The sequence below is a fragment of the Catharus ustulatus genome, chromosome 1, assembly GCF_009819885.2.
Source record: "Catharus ustulatus isolate bCatUst1 chromosome 1, bCatUst1.pri.v2, whole genome shotgun sequence".
Taxonomy (NCBI): Eukaryota; Metazoa; Chordata; class Aves; order Passeriformes; family Turdidae; genus Catharus; species Catharus ustulatus.
Window position 1 is genome coordinate 117393020 of NC_046221.1, and position 26042 is coordinate 117419061.

A 26042-nucleotide genomic window follows, 5' to 3' on the forward strand; every position below is an offset into this window, starting at 1 on the left:
CTTGATTAGTGACTTTTTTTAACTTCTCTTCTGAGATTCAATCTTTTTCCTTTACAGCTGTATTTTCTATTAGCACAGTCATGTGCTGTGAGCTTTAAAGGGGAAATAGATATAAAATTTGTAATGGACTGTATCCTTTCTTCTCAATCCAAAATAGTATGGAAATACATAGAAGGGAAGGTTTGGGTATATATGCTTTACTGGACCTTTCCACACCAATTTAAAAAAATACCCTAACCAAGTGCACTCTTGTCAGCAGTAGGGAGAGGACAAACACAGAGAAAACAAATGAGTTGTAGTCCTCACATATAGACTAGAATGACAACCTGGCTATGCTTGTGCTACACACAGTGGTAAGTATGTTAAAAAATGCTCACTGTAGATAGAAATTTACCACTCTGTAAGTTCCTGGTTTTGGGGTTACATCTGTCTGTGTTACAGAATTGTTTAGCTTATGCTGTCCAAACATACTGGAGAGGCCAAGTTGTGATGGAAAAATATTTTGGAGAGTATTTAGTGTGTTATTAGCCACAGAGCTGATCGTTTAATCACTTTTGTAGCACACTTCTCGTATTTTTAATATGTCCTTAGCTGAAGTATGAATTGAAGGTTTGGTGTCGCATTATAAGCAGTCTGCCAGACACAAAACCCGGGGGGGTTTAGTACCTGCCCAGCAGCTGGCTTCTTCCATTCAGGAGCAAATGTGTTGAAAGACACTATTATGTTGTATTCAGCTGTTTATTTTTTAAAATCTTGTGTTTAGGAGGATGACATTTTCACTTCATTTTCATGCTAACAGAACAGAATAGTCTGAGATGACAAAAGTATCCAATTAAATGGATGGTGATAGCAAAGTATGTATGCAAGTGCATGCAAAGCAAATGAAAAAAACCTAATGGGTAACAATAACCTCATTGTTGGGAGTGGCTGGCTGGCTGCAAATATACTGGTTGTTAATCTTAATTTTGTGCCTCTTATTTATCAATTGCGGTCTGGTTTTTGTGGAACTGTTGGTTCTCTTCATAGACAATTAGTGCAGGTGCCCTGCAGTTTGCCAGCTTGTGCCAAGTTGCACATGGACAGGACGTAGCTTCTGGTCTCCACTGATAACCTAGGAGGAGTAATTTGCTGATCCTGTTTAAAGATTTATACTGTATCAATCTCTTCTTAAGGAAAAAAAATAAATAAAAGGAGAAACTTTAAATGTCATCCTAAATATTGGGTTCTGTGCAACTTAAGGAATAATGCCTGCTGCTCTGGAACAGGCTGGATTGTGTCTTTTCACTATCAAGTACAGTTTTCTTCTCGTTGTTTCAAGCAGACTGCTGCACTCCCAGATGGGTTTCTCTTATCAATGGGAAGTCATTCATCCTCCTGACAGGAATTCAAGCAATGACTGTCCAAGAAAGAGCTGCTAAACATAGAAAAACTGAACTGAGCACTGCCCTTGAAATGGTTAATATCAGACCTCTGACTCATGTCAGCTACTGCTTTGGGGTTTTTTTCCCCTACAGATACTGTTACTATGCACCACCCAACAGTAATGAGACAAAAAAGAAAAAGGGGTAATGGGGAAAAAACCTTCCTGCTGTATCTGAGCTGGTTCATTTAGGGTAGAGTATAACAAGAAAAAGCTCAAAGACAGTTCTGCTCCACTCCCAGTGCATAGCACCTCCTGTCACTCAAGCCATCCTTGTTTTCTTTCAGCTGTGCTCTCCTGCCCTGCCCTGGCACACTGGCCCAGACTTACTAGGGAAAAATGGCTTGGAAAGACTGTATTTGAGGGGTTTTTTTAGAGCTAATTTAATAAATTGCAGAGAGCTGCTCTTGGCTACAGGCTGAAAGTGTATGAGGATGGAAGCAGAGAGCTGCTCTGAGTGCCAGAAGTGTTTGTTCCAAGGAAGGCAGAGCAGAGGCTTTATTAGCACCATCTTTTTTACCCGGAGGTGCCCATTAGCATAGGAAGTCATGGGATATCATTTAACAGGCAGCCACACTTATCACACACAGTGCACTGTATGTTTCTCTGCCTTTAATGCAGACACAGACACAGGTTCATCTCCTGGCCTCCCTTTGTGAATTCTTCTCTCAGTACAAAAGCATTTTTTTCTGAAACCTTCAGCAGCAGCCTGGGTTTTACTGGCAAAGTAGGCAGTGTGCAGTGGGCAAAAATCATATTCTGAGAGCCATTCTCTCTTGCAGAATTTCTCCTGAAACTAGTTAAGTTGTCTGGGCAAAAATTACAGATAATATGACAATTTACCACCTTTTACCAGAATATCACCACATATGTTGCACCTTGAGTACTGCCACCGTTAATCAAATAATTTGCTTTGTGAAATTATTTCATTTTCCTAAGGAAAAGATTTCTTTGCAGATATTTAGCCAACAGTCTTCAAAATTGCAAATACATGTCTTTCTGATAATTCTGTAAAACTTTGGGAAAATACTCTGTGTGTGGAAAGTATTTATTTTATAAAAATGTGACAGTTTAAATACAATCATCAAAGTGTGAAAAATCATTATCGGTCACTGCAATTACTTGTCAAATAGAATGGAATTTAATCCAGTCTAGCCTTATTCTTCAGAAAAGCAAGAAATTCTTCTTAAGGACTCCTTTAAAAAGTAGATAAATTTGAAAGATCTCTGATGTTATCTTTCAAAGAAAAATTCCTGCAAATTTAAGCATTCCTCTTTACCTAAGTTAACACTGCAAATAAATAATAATAACATTTTCAAATTATTGTTGCCACACCTCAGAGTCTGCTAAGTGCCCACGTGTGGTATGCAGTATGTGCCAAAAATCCCAAAAGCAGGAGACATGGAATTCTGAATGCAGAAATCCCAAAAGCTGGGAAACCTTGTTAATTCACCATGAATATAAACTAATTTTATGCTTCTTATTTCTGCTGACAATTTCTAAAATTGGAAATAATGAAAAGAGAAACTCTGTAGGTAATGTAGGTACTTTTGAGAATGTGGTGGGTATAAAAAGAGATAATTGCAGACTACTTGCTGATTGCTTTGCAGAATTCCTGTAGCAATAGACCTGTTGCAATAGCAATAGTTTTCCCTTAGATATAAATACTAACACAAGACATAGATGCCTTTTCTGGAAAATAAAAACAGGAAAAAATCAAATAAATATTAAACTATTGAGAAGATACTGAGATTTGGGCATGAATAATTCCAAATCAATGCAAAGAGTTGTGGACAGATGGACCTTGGAGAACACATTGCTGGTGATTATGTCATCTTGAAATCCCAGAATGTAAAGTCAGGAGTCAGGAGTCTGTGCACTAACTATGGCGACTTCACTGGTGGATGGTGTTGGATATACTCTTGGAAACAGCAGCATCCTAATCATTTGAGATTAAATTTCATTATTTGAGGTAATAAAAGCAACTAGGAAGCAGGTACAGAAACCCGATCAAACCTGCTACGTGTTTATTCCAGCCTGTACTTTACAAAATATACCAAATGGGAAAAGCTGACTTTATCATTCAGGTTTTTGAAATGTGCTTTAAAGGTGGTCCTAGATAGTGCAAACTGCAAGAATCAAGGAGGGAACTGGAAAAACTACAGGTGAGCACCGTGAGGTCTGAAACAGTCACAGAACTTGAAAGCTCTATGAACTAATGTTGCTCTCACCAAGTCGAACAGAAGAGTCTTGTCCTTTACTTGGCTGCCAGTGCATTCGAGCAGGCTTTGGAGCCCCTGATTACATTATCAACAAACATAACTCCTTCTCAGAGCTCCTTACTGCCAGGAAAATGCTGTCTTGGCAAGGTTGATTTGCTGCTGTTTATCCATGGCATCCAGACACAGAAGCAACTTAGGCTTTCTTAAAACAAGGATGAAAGATCAATGACAGCAGTTAGAGCTATCCCTCGACATTCACCAGTATCCAAAACCACCAAACCCCACAATTTATAATTATCCCCAGTGATCATTGTGCAGTTGATTTATTTTAATACTCCTTTCTCAGTGAATTTATTAACATGCTGAGATGAAATACCATGTTCACATGCAAATTCCCTCTGGGGTATAGTGACAACTAGGAGTAGGACATAACAACATATCATAATTGAAACCATTATACCATTAAATATCACTCACTAATACAGAACTGTATGGCTGGAAAACTACTGCTGTCCTTGATGAACTATCCTAAATGTGTTGTGAGATCATTCTGTGATTGTGTCTGCAAAAGCAGACTTTGCTGATTTCCCTAGATTAGAATAAATCATTGACAGTTGAAAGTGTGAATCAAAAGCTGTGCTGGTGACGGTAACATGTGGCTTAATTAATGCAGGCAAAAAGGGAGCTGTTTTTCTGGCAGTTAAATCTCAATACCTTAGGGTGTTGGTGTCTTTGTTTCTCCCTTAAATATTGTTCATTGTGAGTGATTTTTTTTTTTAATTCTTTCAACCTGTCCAAGTTATAGTACAGCAGTTTCCACATAGGGAGCACATCTGCCATGACTGTGATGGAAACCTTATGTATGTCCAAGGCAGTATCCTCCACCTCCACCTTCTCTTTGTTCTGCTTCCTCTGGGCTTGTGTAGTCACAGCTGAGGCATGTAGACATGTCAGCTTGATCTTCATACATGCTTTTGGGTGCTTCCATGATCTGATCTGCCTTTTTACATTTGTTTTAAGTTAGGATAATTTCTCCCCTCCTGAAATGTAATAATTTCCTAGTGAAAATGAATGACAGTTGCTGTAAATACATTATTTTTAGGTGCTTTTCTTAAAACTCTTTTCTGTCTGTACTCTTAGACCTCCTGTAATGCTACAGTAAGCTGCTGAAAATGGGTTTGTCCTAGAAACTGACAATCTGGGTATGAAATGATGAAATCAGCCTGTATGAGCTACTGGCCCCCATCATCATGGCAAGCAATTTTTTAAAAATTATTTCATTTAACCTAAATAAAATTGCTAAGCTTTGAGGTTTGACTGTGTTTTTTCTATGCTGGACTAACACTTAATGTATCATTTCATCCCATCCCATTCAACATGCCATTCACCACAAAATGAAAAGTCACAGTATCTGGTACTTGTCATGAAAGGATAAGTAAGACTTGATTTCAGTCTGGAAATGGCACGTGACCTTTGTGTTATCCAGTGGTTAACAGGTTCAACTTTCTTCTTCTGCATGAGAAAATCTCTGCTGATCTTATACATCCAAAAGAGTTCCCTAAACACAAAGGTAGAGGACACTCACAAGTGTTACAGTCTGTCCTGTTGATGTTTAACCACCAAATATTTCATCTTTCCATGTTGATTGATTTAGGACCATGTAACTGCTTCTCTTTACTCAAACAAGACCTCTTGCCAGTGTAGTATAAAGACATTTGTCCTTTGACTCAGTGACTATTGATGTTCTCAAATGTGAAATAGAATGCACAACAAATGTGCAAAAGTGCAAGAATCCCATGAAGATCCCTGCCATGGCAGGAGGTACTCACTGTCACTATCCTGCCTTTTACATCCCAAGAACTGTACAGCCCATGCAATTCTGTATTTGCCCTTCTTTTACTTGGGAAACTTACCATCAAAAACAGAGCCACCAAATCATGATGATTTACAGAATTGTGTGTAGGTTAAATAATTTAATCCTTCATCACTGTAGTTTCCATGGTTAGTGCTCTGTTCTCATTGTTGGGTTTTATCCTGTTTCTCATTTTATCTTAGAAGCAATGAAGCACAAGATAGTTTCAGGCTGGGTCACAGAGCAATCAAACTGAATGACAAGCAGTGTTGCCTACTTGAGGAGTGCAAAAGGTCTGCTTGGCTGCAATTTGAAGCAATCTGCCTCTAGAATTTGTGATCATGGGATTCTCATATTCTTCTAAACCCTGAGTGATGAGTCTTACATGAGATTTGCTTAAAATCCTATAATTTGGAAAGAAAATCACCATTTTTTGCATTCTTATTTTTGTTTTTCATTGTTGACCACCTTGGATATTCTATGATCTGCTTATTACTATTACATAAAGCTAGAGGCTGGAAATATTAGTTGTGTTCTTTGTTTTCTATTTTAATGAAAACTGAGCCTTAAAAGTTCCCTTGCAGGGAGTGACATTATTCACTTGGCTCCAAGAGATACAGCTTTAAAGAAAAGCCACTCTGAATTACAAGAGTCATGATACCATTGTGTAAGTTACTAATTCTGGTATCCTGCAGTATTTGAAGAATGGAAAGAGAGATGAATTAATGATTTAAAAAACTTTCTTGTTCCTTTGTCTTCACCAACGACTTAGAGACTAAATGTTTCTGGAATTGCTAGTACTGTTCCATATGGGTTTCCAGGCAACTATGGAAAAAGGATGCATATATTATACATTCTTCATTATGCATCAATTATTTAATCAAAAGTTCAAAAGGGCTTGATTTAGCATATTCCCTGCAGACAAATCCTTAGTCTGTAAGTGTTCGCTCAGAGCACAATATCCTGAAAATAGATTCAGATTTTCTTTTCCTTTCAACTGTAAAAGTTTATTAATATGCTTGACAATCATAATAGCTGTTAGAGAGCTGGCATATAACCTGTGTATTTGGCATGTTCATTGAGGGACTGCTGTTCAGTCTTTTCTTCAGTGTTAGCATGAAGTGTACTCTTGTTATATAAGAGGCTTGTGTTATCTCAGATGTCCCTGAGTATTTGCTCTTAAAGGCTGCCACTGCAAGTCTGTCTCATCCAAGACTGAGACAAGAACCACTGGATATTTGGTATTAATTTTAATGTCAAAAGAGTGGAACAAGGATATGTACCTTGAAACTCTTACATTCTCAGTTGCTTAGAGATTGATTTTTCAAACATTCCCATGATCCCAAATGGCTCCTGTTGAAAACAGGAGTTGCAGAAGATTGTCAGCTAATATTATTTTGTCCTTTAAAGAGGAAAATGACTGATTTGGCTTTCTTTAAGTCAGAAGTTGACAGACACGTGGCCTATGTCACGTCACAAGTATACCTAGATGCTGCCCTCTGCTACACAGGTGGCAGAGCTCTGCCTGAATGCAGACAGCTTTTGTAATTGGATCATAGCTGAAAATCTCCTCCTACTGACTTCCTGAACTCTGTGAAGACTGCCATTCACTGTGCTATTTCTGATGGTTTTCCTGATGAACCTGTAAGGTTGGACAGTCTGTTCTGTTCCCTGCTCGTATCTCTGAACATCTGCTGCTGGTAATAGGCATCACTCACCTTTGTCTGGCAGCCTTTGGCTTATTTTCCCCAAGCCAGAAAGGTTTTGTATCCTATTTCACATTGGTCCTTTTAATAAATACTTCAAACAAAAGAAAATATTTATTGTTATTGTTATTATTATTACTATTATCTTGGTAATCTTGTAGAAACTCTACAAATTGCAAAATATATGTAGACATACTGTTTAATGGAAACCAACCAATACCTTGGTGACCATAGAATCACTGTACCTTCTGATTCTTTGCATGAGAGCTTTTTCTTCTTTCACCCTCATGCTTTCCCTCAATCTGTGTTTTTAGGTCTCTCCCTGTCCCTTCTTCAGGTTCATGTGTTCATCTGTGGCATTTCCTTTATCTCTGACTTCTCTGCAACCCTCATTCGCTTGTTTGCCCTCTCTTTTCCTGTTATTCTCTTGGTTCCAAGAACCCTTTTTCAGACAAACCCTCTCCTACACTTGAGCCTTTGTTCCCTTTCCTTGGGCTGTTCTGGTCTGTCCTGTTTGGATCTTTTGCTGGATCTACCCTGATGCCACATGGGCACTACTATAATGTGTCTGAGTGCATTAGGCAGTATGACTTAATGCCTGTCACATATGGGTCATTCTCTCGGGGGTTTTTCTGTATGACATCCTGTTCATGTGGCAAGGGGGAAAAGTAAAAAGCCATCTTTGAAGCAGTTATCAGTGAGTTTGGTGATTGTGGTCCTTTGATCCTAAGGACCTTCATCTTGTATCCCTTTGTCTCCACTCTGGACTCGAAGCAATTATTCTTGAGGAGTCATACATGAGCTCAGTCCATACATACATATTTTCTGTAGAAACTGAGGGACAGTTTTCATGCACTTGCAGTTTCTTGACAGGATAAACTGGGCTATTGTGCCCAATATGTGTGTTGTAGCGTTGCATTCACAGAATCACAGAATTATTTAGGTTGGAAAAAACCTCCTAGATCATCAAGTCCAACCTTTGACCCATCACTGTCTTGTCAACTAGACCAAAGCACTTAGTACCACGCCCAGACATTTCTTGAACACCCCCACGGGTGGTGACTCCACCAACTAACTCCATGGGCAGCCTGTTCCAATGCTTAACAAGTAAATAAATAAATAAGTAAATAAATTCCTCCTCATGTTTTGAACTCCTTCTCCATTGCATCTGCCAAGTTGGGAATTTTGTCGAACTTTTTTTACCTTGGTTTTTAAGCCATCAGTCAGGAGTAGGCAATACACAGTAGTGTGTAGGCACTACACAGCTTTCCTCCACCTTAACCACACAGTCTGCACCATCTTCCTCCCTAAACAATGGTCTCCATCACAACCTGACATGCGACATCTGATCTGTCCCCAGCCATTCCTCATTCCTGTCTCCAGTAACTTATACAAATAAGCGCACTATGGAACAGCCACAGCCAGTAGTGAAAGTTCTCAGTGATTATGGGATTCTTCAGGGTGAAGCCAGCAAACAGTCCCCAGAAGGAAAGTCAGAATGTGGGACCTGATGTCATTTTTATTATAATTCTCTCCTCCTATAATTCCCAAAGAGTTTTTTTGCATGCTCGTTTTCAGTTACATCAAAAGGTTTGTGTAACTCTAGTAATAGAGATCAACTTCATAACACCTAGAATATTCAGAGAGAAGCTTTAACTTAGCCATTGTATCGTATTTTAATGCATCTAGTTTTATTTTCATTAATTCTTAGTGGAAGATTTCATACAGCACGTATGTGGTATGCTAGGGCAAATTGTGATGTTAGCTATAAAAATAATTTCCTGGTTTTATAAGTGTGAAGAGACTGCACAGTATAATGTCCTCAGTGGGTATTGTTATTAATACAGTTTTAGGTCTCTATACAATGAACATTCAGCTTCCTGGCATTAATGTTTGTGATATACAATGGCTTTACAGAGGCCATTTTCTTTGTGCTGAATCAAGGCATTCCTAGGCTGAATTCGGCCTTAGTTGTATCTGTGATACTATTTTTGGCTGCAGAGGTTTTCTAGCAGCCTGTTTGGCCCTTTAACCGAGAAAAATGTAGGCTAATTCCAGAGAAGTTCTTTCTCTGCTCAGCCTTTTATTTGTCCATGTGGATGGATAGATGGATGTCTCCTTTCCTGACAGGGAGTAAATTGAAAGTAACTCTTTTGAACTCATTGACATCACTATGGCACAAAGGAAAGAATGAATCAGTCTCTCAGTGTGTATTGTTTGAAGAGGTTGAACTCAATTTCTGATAAATGAAGTTGACACCAGTATCATACTGGATCTCTTGTAAAGGTCCTGATCTTCCCCAAGTATAATTTTCCACAGTTCATTCATCTTTATTTTGCCTTGAAACTCTTTATTTTGTCTTGGATTTGCAGGATATCTTTAAAGACTACGTGTGTAAAATAAAGGATGACAGATAAGTGGCCATGTACATTGAGACTCTTACTCCATCTAGGGGCCCTGACAACATCATTAAAGAACTTCTGTTACACACAGGGGGAAGGCTAGATGTGTGAAATTTCACTTAAATCTCATTTCTCTGCCATTTCACATGCTGCAGTCTTGTTGCCTTTCTCAGTGTTGCTGATTGTTGAGCTATGTTGAGCTTTTTTCCTTGGCCTGGTCCTTATTTCCTCAAGAGATGTGAAGTTTTAGAGCATGGTATTTTAAGGGGAGACACTGCAGTTGCCTTCTGGTTTGGGAATCCTGGTTGCTGAGGGAATCAGCTGGAGAAGTGGAGCACTGACCCACTCTTGCAGAAGACATTGCTTTGAATGTGAGTAATGTCAGGAGAGAAAATCTGGAAAGATTGTGTGAACACAGAGTTTAGGCAAATATTCTGGATAGTTTGTCTGAATAAGAGGCTGTCTACTCAAATGAAATTGATACCAAAGAAATGGATATTCCAGATACCAGTATCTATCTTTCCTTCTTTCCAAGCTGATTATAGCTTATATTCCAGAAGATTTTGCAGCAAATAAACTGCATTGTTTTCAAATTAATACATTGTTAAATACCTATGAAAGCTGGAACCTATGACGGTAATTATCAACTTGATTACCATTCTCAGCGAAAGGTTAAATAATATCAATATGAACTGTCCTTACGACTTCAGGCATAAGATGCTTTTTCACCAAAGTCCTGGGTGTCACATGAATGTCCTGCTTCATAGCAGTGCTCTTGCTCTCAACAGCTGAAGTTGGTGCTGGGATTTTGTCCCAGGAACTCTCTGAACTGAACCAAACTCTTCAGAAGAGAGAAGCATGTGTTAATAGCCTTTAGTATGTCTCTTCTGCTCTGGAGGTGAAAAATGCAGTTGTGGTATCAGACTGTTTACCCAAGCATTAAGTTCAGCTTAAGAATTTCTCTAATGATTTTTAATAGATGAAAATATTATGGGTCAAATTCCGTTCACATTACATAAGAAAATATTTAAATTAATAGAATGAGGATCAGGTTAAGAATTTGCATATATGTAAAATATCACATCTTTTATAGTCAAGAATGTGCACAATTCATCTTCCATTAGTATTCTGTACTTTGTGTTGCTGTTTACAGTCTGGCCAACCCTAAATTATTTTTAAAAATAATACTACAGAAAACAAAGTAACCATGGATCACACTCTGAAAAACAGGATATATGCCAAAGAGGGCTTTTGTTTTCAAGCAGTTCTAATTGTATAATAGGTGCTCATTCTTTTTCATTGACCTTTGTGATATGACTGAACCTTAAAGGTTGATAATGTAATCTCAACTTGTTTTCTATAGCTATTAGGTAAGAAATTGTTGTAAAGAACTGTTAAGTCGCATTTTCCCTTATCATCACAAGCTGTTTTTAAAGGAAACAGCAGTTAATATGAGATTGAGGATAACACCCTGTATCCTTAAGCCATTAACGTGCACTGCTTCAAAATTAATGAAAAACGTAAATAACCCAATTTGATAACATTTGCATTCACACTGTGGTTGTTTTTGGCTGCTAACAGTGCCAAGCAAGCTGTAGTCCTCCTGTGGTATGGGGAGTTTTTTGGGGGGAGGGATGGATGGAGCTGGCAGGGGGAAAAGGAAATTATTGATGAAAAAAGATGTGGTCTAAGTCCGACTACTTGGCGTTTGAAGACGCTGGGGAAGATGTTGCCACTGTCACGGGGGCATCCAGCACGGGGACACTGTGCCTTTTCGGCCGCCCGGCTCTGGCCCTGGTTGCTGTCAGCCGTGCTGGCCCAGGCAGGACCCGCTCTCGGCCGAGCCTGCGCGCACGCGGCCTTGATCCGGCCGAGCACCGAGACAGGGCCTTTTTCGGCAGACAGCGGGGACGCGCCGCCTCTGTCACTGTGCCAGGAGAGAGTTAAAAGGCTGGCTGGAGCGTGGCTGCCTTTAAAATACACCCAGGAGTGCCATCCTGTGGCGAGGAGCCGGCGGGAGCGGGCGCAGCGTGCCCGTGTCCCGGCGGGAGCGCTCCCGGCGCCTCTCGCTTCTCTCCCGCACCATCTGAGCCGCTCACACACGGCTCCTGATCCTCCTCTGGAAGCCTTCCCTTAACCTCGCCGTGATTCACTTGTCAGGTATTCGCTGTCAAGTTCACCACATCTGTATTGTACAAACTGAGCTGGGAGCTCTAATGTGAGGCGAGCTGACCTTTCTTAGGAGCGATGAGAAAGCTGTTGCATGTACGTGTCTATTGGCCAAGCCTTGGTACCTCACGAGTTCTTCTGAAAGCTTGCAAAACCCCTCTGAAGGAACTAATAAGTCAGACTGAGACCTGATCGCAGAGTGCCTCAAAGCCTTTCTCATTAAAATAGTTCTGTAGTGGGATCACAAGAATAAGAGACACACAGCCTAGAAATACCATTTTCTTGGGGTGGTTACAAAGTTTCTGACTATGGAATACATGGCAATAGGTCTGCTATTTGCACCTTGGTCTTTAATTCATAAATACGTTTAACTCTTAAAATAAGAAAATTATATTTAATCAATGAATTTAACCCATAGTTGTTTTTTAGCAGCAGGGAAGAGTTTTCTTTCCTAGTTGTCATCAAAATGCTAAGAAGCTTAGAGTTAGATTTTTTTATTATTCCATTTTGTCATGTCATACTTCATTCATCATTTCAAGTAAATGATTTCAAAGCACGTTTTAAAAAAAAGGAAACACTTTGCCAGTATCTGGGTGACAAGTAGATGACAACAGTTTCCCAGCCCAGCACTCAGGGTGGATCACCCACTGTTCCCTTTGCAGAATTGACTGTCATTAGTGCTGCTCCTTGGAGAGACTGATGGCTCACCCACAGAGCCCTTCAGTCTTAGGTTAAATATAGGTAAGGCAAGATGGACAGGAATTGACAGCAGGGGAAGAAGGAACTTCTATTGTAAATTAAATTAATGTTTAAAAGAAAAAAATTTACTGGAGATCTTTACACACTAATACACCTTTTATTTGTCAGTTACTGTATAAAAAGTGAAAAGACCACATTTCAGTGTATTGTTAGCCTAATGTTTAGTCCTCATTAGTAACACTTGGTCAAAGTTCTGTAGTGATCAGAATCCCAGGAGGTTTTAGAATAACTCATTTTACCTTCTGTGCACAACACAGGTAGAGCATAATAGGATGCCAGCCCAAGTATGCAGACAGGGGAGCCTTTAAAACTTTCCCTACATTTTCAGTGCCTCACTTGTACACATTGTGTCCTGCAGATTTCCAGACAACCAAAAGCCAGTTTGGCACCCACTCAGGAATGTCTTCTGTGCATGCAGTGTGCAACTGGCTGGCATATCTCAGCTCCTGATAGCTGGGACATCGCTTGCCCCTCTGTGGGGACAAGTGATCATCACAGGGATAGGTGATCTCTGTGGATCCAGTGAGTCCAAATGCCGAACAGTGGTTCAGGAAAAAGCAGTTTGTGTTGCCTGGTCCGAATGTTTCGTTCCTGACCTGGGCGCTCCTCCTCACCACTGGGATGGGCAGTGGATAGCCTTATTTCAGCTCCCTGCTGAGCCAGTGCACACCACACAGCTGTGCAGTGTCATAGCACAGGCAGAAAGGTGAGGAGGAGGAATGCATGCAGCTTACGGGATTAAATGGAACCATGGCCTCCCTCAACCATCAAGGGAAAGCTGAAGGGAATACCTGAGTATGCACAGTGCTGAGAAGGCCCGCAGTACACCTCCACAAAACCTCTTGAGAATGTGGAGGATTCTTTCTCAAACATTCAAGAGGCTTCAGGGCAGGTTCTGTGGTTTTTTATTTATTACATGTGTTAGAAAAGGGCCTTGGAGCACAGCTTACTTGAGTAATGATTTTAGAGGAAAGTCAGTGAGGCAATACTGACTCCTTTCCAGTAAGAGTTACTGTGTTTTTGCAGTATAGGTTCATGATCAAACAGGGACATCACAGAACCAATGAAGCTGGCAGGGACTTCTGGAGAGAACAGGGTCAGCTACAGCAGATTGCTCAGGGGTTTGTCCTGTTCAGGTTTGATTATTTTCAAGGATGGAGACTCCACAGCCTTTGTGGGCAATATGACACTGTTCAAAAATCCTCACAGAAAAATCTTTTTCTTACGTTTAAATGCTTTCCTGTATTTTAATTTGTGCCTTTTTTCTTCCGTCCTTTCACTGTCCTACCCCTGAGAAGAGTGTGGCTCCATGTCCCCTATTCCCTTGGATTGGATCATACAATCATAAAATGTCTTGGGTTGAAAGGGACCTTAAAGATCATCTAGTTCTAACTCCCTTCCATGGGCAGAGATGCCTTCCTGTAGACCAGGTTGCTCAGATCCCCATCCATGAGGACAACTCATCCCAGTCCTGGCCTTGAACGCTTCCAGGCATGGGTCATCCACAACTTCTCTGGGCAGCCTGTTCCAGTGCTTCACCATCCTCACAATGAGGAGTTTCTTCTTAATATCAGATATTTGGGCTATGAATAGTCTGGGTGTGCCAGACTGTGTAGAGTGACAGCTGTCACCAGATGTACCCTGCCAAAGAGTACCTCATTTTAGCCCTGAGCAGAAGCAACACTCTGGTCCATTTTCTTTTTCATGTAATTTGGTATCCAGAGAGTGTAAAAATCTGCAAACCTTTGTCACTGGCACTTGGATGTGCAGGTGAAGCTCTCTGATCACACTACAGCTGACTGATTTGAGGGCAGCAGGTGTACTTCAGAGGAAGAACATGCCTCTCCCTTGGCAGCAGGAGAGAGGGATCCAAATACAAAATGTGAGTAACTTCCCAGGGCTTCTTAGTAATGAAGATGACAAATGGCTCCAATACCCTAATTTGTGATGGGTTCATAGATTCTAATGGAAAAAAATGAAGAATTGTCTAACATATTTTATAATAATTTTTGGATTGTTAGACAAGGAAGCATAAATCTTTGCCTTTTAATGAAATCCTCCTGAAATACCTGATATACAGTCAAGTGCCATTGATTTCAAATGACAATACAAGTATGCTTAAAGTCAAGCATGCATGTAAGAGCTTTTCTGGGCTAAAATCTTCATGAAATGTATAGTAAAATTTTGGAAATATTTAAAACTAATATTTATTTTAAAGTTTTGTCTTGTATTCACCAACAAAGAAAAACATATCAAGGAGAATTTTTATCCTAACTATCACTTGGACATACTTAACTTATATTTTCTTAAACCTACTATATGTTAAATAAATTTGAATTGATTGTTAAAGCCCTGATTTAGTCACTTCCTGTATTTGATTAAATGTGATCTCTTCTTCCATGTTTATTTAGTGATAAATGGAGAGATTACTTTGTAAAGTTCATGGTTAGGGTGTAATACAAAGAAATTAAATAGAGCAGATGAGGATTTTTGTATAAGTAGATCCATTTAGTGGTAAGAAAGCTTAAGCACAAAGCTGAAGCACAGAAACTGTCTTTAAATTTTAAATTTTTTTTACTACTTAGAAGATAAACTTTGCTACAGTTTTTTCTTTTTTATTTTGCTTAGGGCAACAGCATTTCTTGACAGCTGACGTTTGAAGTAATCTGCCCCCTTTGAGATCAGTGATATATCCAAGATTATTTATATCTCAGAGCCTTTCCATAATTATAAATTGCATGATGGAGAGAAAAATTCATTTTTCACTGCATAAGTAAATATTATTTTTTTTTGCTTTGAGTTGAAAAAAAAGGAATACAGTCCATCTCTTCTCTCTCATTTGGCCTATTGAGATACTGTGTCTACAAAACTGAAAATTACTTATTGCAAATGAATGAAAGTTACTAGTTGCAATAAATTAAAAATACATTGTTTTTTTTTGAAGATGAAGAATGAAGAGCCTAGAAAATGCCTGAAGAAAAGAGGAAGGCTCAAGATCAGTAAAATTGACATATGTATATGTGTATAATAAGCAATGTAAGATTGCTAAATTGCGTTTTCTCTAAATGTATCCAGGGTACATCTCTTCTACAAATTGACCTGTCAACAGAGTTGTAGGTGATGGAATTCTGCACTGTAACTACTAATTGCTCACTCCCATTATGAAAGTAAAAGGAGAAGGTATTCTGAACACAGGTAAAGCCAGAAGAGTAGGATGTAAAACTTCAAGGAATCTGAAAACATTTTCATTTGAGGAAAATATAAAACTTTCAAACTGAACCAACCATCTTCATCCCTGTTGCATCCTACAGGAAGAGACTGATGAGTTATGTCTCAGTGCACTGGCAACAGGCACTTTCCAAATGTTACTTTAACAGCTGAAAGAGTCCATTGAAGGAAATAACATTTTGCTGTTTGGAGTGTATTTTCATGCATTAATCTTATTTCTCTGCAGTTGAGTCCAGGTCTCCTCAAAGAGTGCATTTTTGGTAATGATTGCTGTGGAGGGAATGGCAGCTGTCTGCAATGCTCCTCATCTGTGCTGTCCCACTTCTGTCCAGACACTGAACTTTATTTACATTCACTAATCACTGTCTGTTGCTGAGCATGCTCAAATATGAAACCTTCTATGATGCTGTTTAAATATTGCATAATGTCATAGAAGTTAAATTAGCAGAGTGTTTGCCATAGAAGGTGTAATAATACAGTGCTTTGGCTTAGCTGTGACTTCAGAGATAACAGAAAATCTAAAGGGAAACATAGTTTACCAATTGCTTATGGAGATTGTGTACATTTTTTTCAGACATCAGGCAGATGAGTGAGATCTACACCTGGGTAGCTGCGCTGTTTACAGAGTGTGAGGCCTTTCTGACGGGTCCATGAACGTTGGCTGGGCTTCATGATTTTTGATAGCCTTGTACCACACAGGCACTAGATACAAGCAGCTTTTACTCCTACTGCATAGTGATCATCTGCTGGCACTGAAGGAACAGCTGACAGATTTCTCTAGTTTTCCAGATCTGTTTCCAAAGGGGCATCTTTTACATGCTGAGGCATAATTCACTTTTCAGTGGGAAACGTGGGCAAGGCAACAAAAGCAACAACAGCAATTAGAAGTTAAGAACAAACTTTTGGTGTTTTAGTTTCTTGAGGGAATTCGAGGCAGATTTTAGGAAAGAGAAAGCTCTCCTGCATTTATATGCTGCTTTGTTACTCTGCAGACTCTTCTTGTTAGCATCATGTAGCATGTAGAAATCAGATTTGGGGTTTATTGCACTACGTGTTGTGCAAACAAAGGAGATACGCCTTCTTCAGTGAGATTAAAGCAGTCTCAGGGATGGATAAATAAATAAATGAGCATTGCAGGTATTATGGAAAACGGGTAGAAGAGAAGATGAGGAATTTAAGCTTATGCAAAGTTTGTAAGGTTGATATTCTGTTATTACATTGAACAGAGTACAATTACCACATTAGCTAGAGGCATCAATTTCTATTAGTACAAATGAGTGGAGCTTTCAGAGTCCTGTGTTTTACTTCCCTTTTGCCAATACTGACAGTTTGACCTGGCAGCATGATATAATACGTAAAAGTTTGCTTACTGCATGAGTAACCTTAAAAAATAATAGGATTTGAGGTGATCAGTAGGGCACTACACCTAAATGTAATCTGCCCAGGGTCAAGTGATGCAATGTAAAAGGTAGTGACTGTGACAAGATCTGGTAGCTGTTCATACAGATTGAAGTATTTATTATTCATATTTTATATAAAACCTGAATTATTCTAGATCATGTTATAGTCAGGCTAGAAAAGACATCTTTTCTTAACATTTAAGGAGGAAGGTGGGAATTCAACTCAATTAAACTTAACAGCTCAGAGGTTACATGTCTCATGTAAACATGTTGCTTTAGGCTTTGTCTGTAGTCAGTGAAGAAATACGGGCAGATTCAAAGCACTGCTCATCCCACCTGTCTCCCAACAGATGCTTTAAGGTGCTTTTTTCTTTCACTGATATGAGAGGGAGCCTTGGTTACCAGTCAACAGTAGACACTTAGTTTTTAACATTTAATATAGCTGCATGATTCTTGTCTGTAACAACTGACTTGAGTAAAGGTCAGAGACTTCAGTCATCTGTACAGCAGCCTAACAAAATGTCCTTGTGATTTTGAGCTAGACATTTGAGCAGGTATTTTCAAAATTAATAGTTCTTGTTAAATGTCTGGCTCACGTCCATCTTCAATCTCCTCCTCCAGGAATTATTGCTTTCCAGCCTCTTAGGTATATGTAAAATTAATAAATAAAATGCAAAATAAAATAGTGCAGTAGGATTGTTGTTTATTCAGCTTCAAGTGGAACCAAAGTGTTTCTGAAGGAAAAAAAAAAGCCCAAGTAAAATTATTTTTAGCACAAATACACAGTGGTTCCTTGAGACTAATATTTCATGGTGGGTAGGGAACTCTTACAGCTGTGTAATTTCCAATAAGTCATTTTCTTAGTCTCATACCCTACCTTTCTGGCATACCAATGAACATCAGGAGAGCTTATGAGGCTTTCAGGTTAGAGTTAACAATAAAACCAGTAATTTTCTCTCAGATGTGTTTAGTGTACTGATGTTATTAGTCCCACGTCTGCTAGCCTCTGGACATTTTCCTTCCCAAGACCATCATCAAAACTAACTCTGGATATGACTGTGTTATGAGAAATATAATATCAGTAGGAAAACAAAACAATGAAAACCCCCACACTAAAATCTGACAGCCACATAGCATCAGTACTAGATCATGTGAAGAATAAAGACACCAACCCCTGTTTCAACCATATTGAAAGTGCCAGCTTTTTTCCTCCATATTCAAAAATTTTCCACTACTAGGCTGCAGCAGCTACAGCATGAAATTCTCACTGTTAGGGAGTCTGGATATCTAGAGTTCTTCCTCCCGGGGTAACCTTTTATCAATGTTGGGGAAACCATCACAGTTTCCAATGGCTGCATAAGTGAACTTGTATGGTCAAAATAATTCCTGCACAGGCTACTTGAAAGGTACCCCAGCAATTCTGATGGCATGATTTGTTACCCTTCAAATTGCCCTTTTCCACTCTTGTTCTTTTTTCCTCTACCACACTCATGCACTTCCAGATAAACAGCCTATCCCTGTTGATTCTTTTCAGCTCTAATGTTGCTGATTTTGCATCCTTATTTAGTATTTATGGTAAGGTTGTTCGGTAATTTTTGCCTTGGTCAGTAGTGCTGTTTGTCCTGTTTCTTGGATTGCTCTCTTGTTAGTGTAGCCTCAAGTCAAGGTGAGCCATCTGCATATGGCATTGCTCTTTTTTTTTCAACTTGTTATGCCTGGAAATTTCTCACATTGTTATCTCTCTGTAGCTCATGTTTGATGATTTGCACATGTAACCAGAAGCCAACTTGGTGAAACTGCTGGTGAAAGCACCTTCTTCTACTTGGTCTGAATGACCAGAGACAGCCCCCATAGCCAGTGACAGTGACATGGCCACAGACCTTGAGGAAAACATCCTGCTTCACCTTTTGCTTTCTGCTTCTCCTTCCCTCTTAGTACCACCACAAAATACATGCACGTGGTCCAGCCTGTTCCTGCATCTTCTGGCATGTTGCTCTCTATTTCTGGTACTTTTTGCTGCCTTATGTGGTGAAATCTCATTAACCCTTCTCTCCTGGACCAGACAATGGCCTGCTTTCAGGTGACTTCCTCCATTCTCTGGCCTCCCAGCCATGTGGAGAAGCTGTTCAGAAAGGGTCGGTTATGTGCCAGCTGTCTTCCCGGAGATCCTTCATCTTCCATTTATCCAGATTACCTCTGTGACAGTGAAAACTGATTGAGTGGGAATGGGAATGGCTGCATTAAAATATTTGAGACCTATGCCAGATTTTTTATGGGGAAGTTGCTCTTGCACCAGCCAGAAAACAAACAGAAGAGTTCAGAGGTTGTATACTCCACCCACTCAGCTGTAGTGGCTTGACTCTGGTTGGATGCCAGACACCCGCCAAAGCGTCTCTATCACTCCCCTCTGCAGCTGGTCAAGGGGGAGAAAATATAACAAAGGGTTGAGATAAGGACAGAGATCACCCAGCAAATAACATCACAGGCAAAGCAGATTCTAATTAGAGACATGAATTGAATTTATTACTTTAAAAATCAGAGCAGGATAATGAGAAGTAAAATAAGACCTTAAAAACACCTTTCCCCCACCCTCCCTCCTCACAAGCTCTACCTCCTCCACCTCAGTGGCACAGAGAGGCAGAGAAGGGGAATTATGGCCAGTTCATTAGGGGTTGTGTCTGCTGCTGCTCAGGGAGAGCAGTCCTTCCTCTGCTCCAACCTGGGGTTCCTCCCAAAGGAGACAGTTCTCCGTGATCTTCTCTATCCTATGGACATTTCTCCACAAACTGCTGCAGCACGGGTCATGCTTTCACAGGATGCAGTCCTTCAAGGACAGGCTGCTCCAGCATGGGTGCCCCACAGAGTCACAAGTCCTTTGAGGACACTTCTCCAGCATGGGTTCCTCTCTCCACAGGTCTGCAGATCCCTGCCAGGACCCTGCTCCAGCACAGGCCTCCCACAGATTCATAGCTTCCTCTGAGGTATCCACCTGCTCTGTTGTAGGGGCTTACAGGTGATCTCTGCATCCCTCTGGACCTCCCTGGGCTGCAGGGGCACAGCTGCATCACCATGGGCTACGCCATGGGCTGTAGGGGAGTCTCAGCTCTGGTGCCTGGAGCACCTCCTGTGTCTGCTTCTCCACTGACCTTTTTGTGTGCAGGGCTGATCCTCTCACATATTCTCACCGTGCTATTCTTTGGCAGCAATTACAACTGTGCAAAACCTTTTCTTTAATTGCTCCTAAGTATGTTATCCCAGAGGCATTACCACCATTTCTGGATGGTGCAGGCTTGGCCAGCAGGGTTCATCCTGGAGCTGGCTAGCACTGGCTCTGCCAAACATGGGGAAGGTTCTGGCAGCTTCTCAGAGAAACCACCCCTGTAGCAGCCCGCGACTAAAACCTGGCCATGCAAACATCAGTGTAATTCAGGATAACATTTTGAAGGCAACCTGCTGCATACGAGTTTGCCTATAGAAGTTTCCTTTTAGTACAAAGATGAAATAAATACTTCAGTGTCACAATGGAACTGCATCTTGCAGGTTTTCACTGTTGTTTGCTAGGGAACAGCAAGCAGAAGTGGAAAAGTGCCATGTCTAGTCCCTGTAGTAGTTGCTGCTGCTGTTACCACTCATCTGTACAGTGTATCTTCTTCTTTGCGCTTACCCATGCACTAGCAGGTTGTTGGAGGCTATTTATTTGCGAGAAAAAAAAGAAGGGAAACCCAATCATAGGGCAAAATTCTAGACTAAGTAAAATGACTGTATCTCCTTTCATCATCCATCTACTATCAGCTTACATTTCCCTGCCATCAGACCATCATGTACCATTGCAGTCCGAGACAGCACCTGCAAACCAATGAAGTAAAACTGTAATGAGGAGGATTATAATTAAGTTTCTCTATCTACAAAAACAAGAATCTCCTTCCACATACAGGTGGCTTTTGATACATCATAAGACATATAACCAGGCTGTGTAATGAGAACTGTGCAGTATTTTTTCTGGTGAAAAGAAGAAAATTTGCACCCTGAGCCTCCTGATTTTTCTTTTATTGACACTTTAGTAGGGCGGAAGGTAATACTTAAGATAGAGGGATGAATCTTTGAGTTCAGGTTTGAACTAAATCCAGTTTTTAAATTACTGTAGGGGTTTCTTTTATTTTTGGCACAATGCACATCTTCTGGAAATGGCATTCCACAGCAAACCAATCATACTGCCACAATAACAGTGCTCTGCAAACAAGATTTCTCTTTGGGTACAATATGAAGGGTGAGCAGAGATTGTCCTTTAAGCTGTCCTTGCAGGAAAAAACAGGCCCCATCAAATTCAGCTTAGACCAGGACTTCATCAAAGAGAGAGATTTAACAAATCATTTGGTAAATATATTTAGCAGACATAAAATACGACTTTCTGATCACTTCATTATGTGTTATTTGTTTAAGTGTACCCTGACTCAATTACAATTCTGTTTCTGTAAAATATTTTGCTTTCCATACAAATTGCTGAAAAGAATTTTCAAAATATCAGTATGTGATAAGCACTTAGTATTCGTAGGATCTTCTGAAAAGCCCATCTGCTATGCAAATTAATATCTAAGAGTAATTTCTGAATGGGGATTCATAAAGGCACGGTTCAGAAAAACAATTAGCATATGTTTACCTTTCAGTGGTTTCTGTAAAATACAGACTTTTATTTGAATATTTGTACAATGAGGAATGATTTCCCAAGCCGAGGTGGTATTCATTACAACTAGTAATACCAATATATTGTTTGCTTATTAGCGGATTTGAATTTTATTTGCTCATTCCTTCACCAGATTCAATATTCGGTGGTGGAAAATGCATTAATTCGTTCAATTATTCGTGAAGCATGTTGTACATGGTTGTGTTATTCCCCACCCTGTGGGAGGAGGTGACCCTTTTTCTCAGTTCCTTTCAGGAGCACATTTTCCCAGCTGAGTCTTTCTGTGCTGTCCCCTAGTGCACCTGGTGGACATCTGGAATGTGATAGAAGCCTTGCGGGAGAACGCCCTGAACAACCTGGACCCCAGCATCGAACTGAACGTGGCTCGCCTGGAAGCTGTGATTTCAACCATCTTCTACCAGCTCAACAAAAGGATGCCAACCACCCATCAGATCAACGTGGAGCAGTCCATCAGCCTGCTGCTCAACTTCCTGCTAGCGGCCTTTGATCCGTGAGTCTGCCTTTCTGCCCTCCTCTCCCAGCTGCTGAAGGGATTTTACTTCCTCCAGAAATATCTCTTGAATTCAATTGAACAGGCTCGATTCTGTCCCAAATAACGAGCATGTGAATAGTGCTAACTAGGGAGATAACCTAAATTAAGGGCCTCTGCTTTCCTTTCTTTCAAGCCAAATTCAGCACAACTGTGTTTTCATCCAGCTACTCAGACTTGTTCCAGTTTATATCAAAGAAGAATTATCTACAGAAACAAATTCATATGCACTTCTAATTTGGCTTGTTGTTTATTGACGCACCAGTGGCTGACACCACTGCAATGCCTCTGCAGCAGTGCCATGGGTTAATAACTCATTATTTTGAAAGAGCTCATTTCCCTGCAAGTTCTTGCAGCTGTAAGCAATTTTTTTTTTCTGGCTCATGCCGGTGCAGCGTGATTTTGAGACCATGACAGAAATAGGATTAAAGACCTGGAGGTGATGAAATTTATGTTGTTTATTACTGCATGGAACTCATATTACAAAAAGAACAAGTTTGAGATAGAGCAAACCACTTACATTTATGAGTATTCTGTGTATACCTATTACAGTTTCTGAATACGTAGTTGGCAACCTGTGGTGCAACATTTGCAGTCCTCAAAACTGAGTTATTGGAGAACAGTGGTTAAGTCTGACAGATACAGATGTTGTCACTTTGTGGGTTATTTTTTGAAAATTCACCAGCAGAAAACACTGGCCATTAAACATTAAAATAAGGATGCTTCCCCTCTCTCTTCCCAGTCCTCTCTCTTGCTGCCCTGGTACTGGGTGTCACTGAGCACCTCTCGATGCCAGACCAGCGGTGGCTCAGTCACCATGGCAACGGGGAGAAAAAGTAGGTGTTCCACATGAGAAGGCTGCACTCAACCTCTCCTCCTGCCCCTCTGAGAGGAAGAAAAGCCAATCCGTTGTGAAATCATAGGCTTCAGGAATATTTTCCTCCCCTCAAGGGCAATAAAAGAAGGAACGGGCGTTTTAATTCATACCATTGTGGCTGTGACAAGCACACTAAAGGATGCTGGAAATGACCAGATGCATTTATTGCTCCATGCCACAAGTAAACTGCTTCCTTGCTGGTAAACACAGGGAAAGACCCTGGACTGTGGAAGCAAGACCTGTAATAGTGTACTTATTTTGTAGCTTACTGTAAAGGGATAAAGATCTCAACTACACAACACGGCTACTTGCAGCAAAATGGAGTTAGAGGAATTCAGTCCCCTGGAGGGAACCAGAGAATGTTTTTAGGGGGGTAAGGTTTTGCTTTCCCTGAAAACATCCCGTGTGCTGTGGTTCATGATCTGTTTCTGGGCTCCCATCAGCGCCCCCCCCAGGGTAAGGAAGCTGTGACCCTCACTCTGTTTGTCAAGCAGCAGCTCAGTCTGTTGTGCTGCCTCTGAGTGTAGTGCATGGGATGCACTTCCCAGAAGGGCAGAGAAACCCAAGGAATCCCTAAGTAGAGGTTCCCAGCTCTGAGGTCAGAGATAGGAGCTAGCTACCTATCACCCTGTATTAAATACACCAAACATGTGAGATGAGGTTCAGGTGCAGTCTGATATACCTAAGTTCAGGTTTTGTGGAGATACGTGTCTGCTAGGTCTCTCTGTGTGCTGTAATGGAAGTCTAGACACCTCTCACAAATGAAGGAATATCAGTTAAGCATCTGATTCTCAAAATGTGCCCTACACTTTAGTATGACTCATGTCATTGAAGTTTTGTGTTGGATATTGGTTTAACAGCTGCTGGTGGTTTGTTTCCTGGTTTCTGGAAAATGGAGGGGAAGGGAGGTGGCTCTACATGCTACAGGGACAGTGTGAAAGCTGCTGTGGTCCAACCAGAGCTGCTGTCTCTGCATCCTGTGTTGCTCCTTTCCCTTCCCTCCAGTGCAGCAGAAAGGTCATTCTCTGCTGGAAGTTAGAAGTTGGTGGAAGGAGGAGCAAGGTCTTTTTTTGTGCTCTCATGTTCAGAAAGAAGCAATGCTTTGCATGCCATCCAGAGGGACTTGGCAGGCTGGAGAAGTGGGCCCTTAGGAATCTCCTCATGAGGTTTAGCAAGGCCAAGTGTAAGGTGCTGCAGGTCCAGAGAAGGTGGTGCAGTTTTTCATGTCCCATTTGGAATCCAAAGAAAGTGGAGTAATGGAGTCTGTGACCTAACATATATGAAAGGACCACAAGGGACAAGTTATTTCATGGTTTAAAATCTAATAAGCCTACCACTCTCTCATTTATTTAGTTCTAGTTAATGTATATGTTGCTCTTTGTGTACTGTACTGGCTGAAGATCCTCCAAACTTTAAACAGAGCCTCTTCCTCCTTTTATAGCCTTCTGAAAACCTGGCAGGTTTCTCTGCCCTCTGGCAAGGAGTTTTTCCTTAGGTCTGCAATACAGATGTCTTCTCAGGAGCTAAAACTTGGCTAGCAAAACACAGAAGGAACCACAATGTACTACCATGGCATGTGGGCCAACTTGGCCACTGCCGGTGCTGAGCTTACATCCCGTTTTTTTAATGAGTTTTTAATGGCCTTGGGCATTCATTAAGTCCACAGATAATTATATTTCTCTGCTGCTTAACCCTGAAAGGAGAAAAAGTGGGGGGAAATTATAGTTTATAGAATTTCATGTGAGACTGAATGTGATGTTCCTTCATGCTGCTAAAAGTAAACTAAAGTGCAACCTTATAAAACTGCAAGCTAACAAATTCAAAATTCAGAAACAGAAATACTTCTCCAATTAACTTACCATTAGTGTGTGGAAGTCAGCTTCATCTGGTAGATGACCCTAACATCCCAAAAACAGTGAGCAGAATGAGGTGGTCAGATTTTTTAAAAATCTAGACAGAAACATGCCTGATCTATGTTTTTAACCACACATTAAAATTGGGCAATAGCTTTTGCTTCAAGGTCTAAGGTGATTAACTGGCTTAATGAAACAATAGCACACTTCCTTCACTGGCACACCAAGTGCTATGTAAAAAGGTGACAAGTACAAATCTCTCTGAAAAATTCCTCCCAGGCTGGTGTCAAAGCCTAGGCAGCAAGGTGGAATGTCAGCCTCATTCAGTCGAGTTGTTCTCCAAAAAATTCCTTTTAAACAGAGTGTGAAATATTCTGTGCTAGGTCATCTCCATCTATTCCCACTGCAAAGTTTAACAGATAAGAAAATACCTGAATTTTCTCTGTTCTTGTCATATACTGTCCTATGAATGGAGCTGTGAGCCCTGAGCTATGAAACAGATCCTGCCTGGATGGGGGACACTTGACTTCTGCAGAGAAAAGAGGAAATATTCATGCCCTTGTTTAATCAAATGAACAATTGAATTGTACTGATTTCAGTACATAAAGGTGATTAATATCTACTTTGGAAATACAACTTCTTGCTCATTCGTCTATTCAGAGCAGTATAGTGTTTAATTCCCTCTCTTCTCCACCTTTGCTACTCACTGAAAGCCACAGAGGCATTTACAAAAGAAGTCCAGCAAAAAAAACACATTTCAGAGATTTGGGTATTATGCATTTTCTCTCCTACATGAAAGAATCTTGCTAAATGTCAATAAAATTCCATCTCCAAAACCTCGTGAAAATGGCAATTTGTAATTACAGTCTCTGACATTTCAGAATTGACTGCCTTGATTACGATGGGTAGTAGCTGGTAATTGA

The 26042-nt window shown here is 40.4% G+C and overlaps 1 protein-coding gene across 9 annotated transcripts in view; it reads left to right on the forward strand.

Moving 5' to 3' along the window:
• Positions 1–26042, forward strand: part of DTNA (dystrobrevin alpha) — a 221268-nt gene that overhangs the window by 131877 nt on the left and 63349 nt on the right. For all 9 annotated transcript variants that reach the window (XM_033080078.1, XM_033080157.1, XM_033080240.2 and 6 more), the window contains one exon: positions 22137–22350. In XM_033080078.1, coding sequence (XP_032935969.1) covers positions 22137–22350 — 214 coding nt within the window. The remainder of the gene's footprint in view (positions 1–22136; positions 22351–26042) is intronic.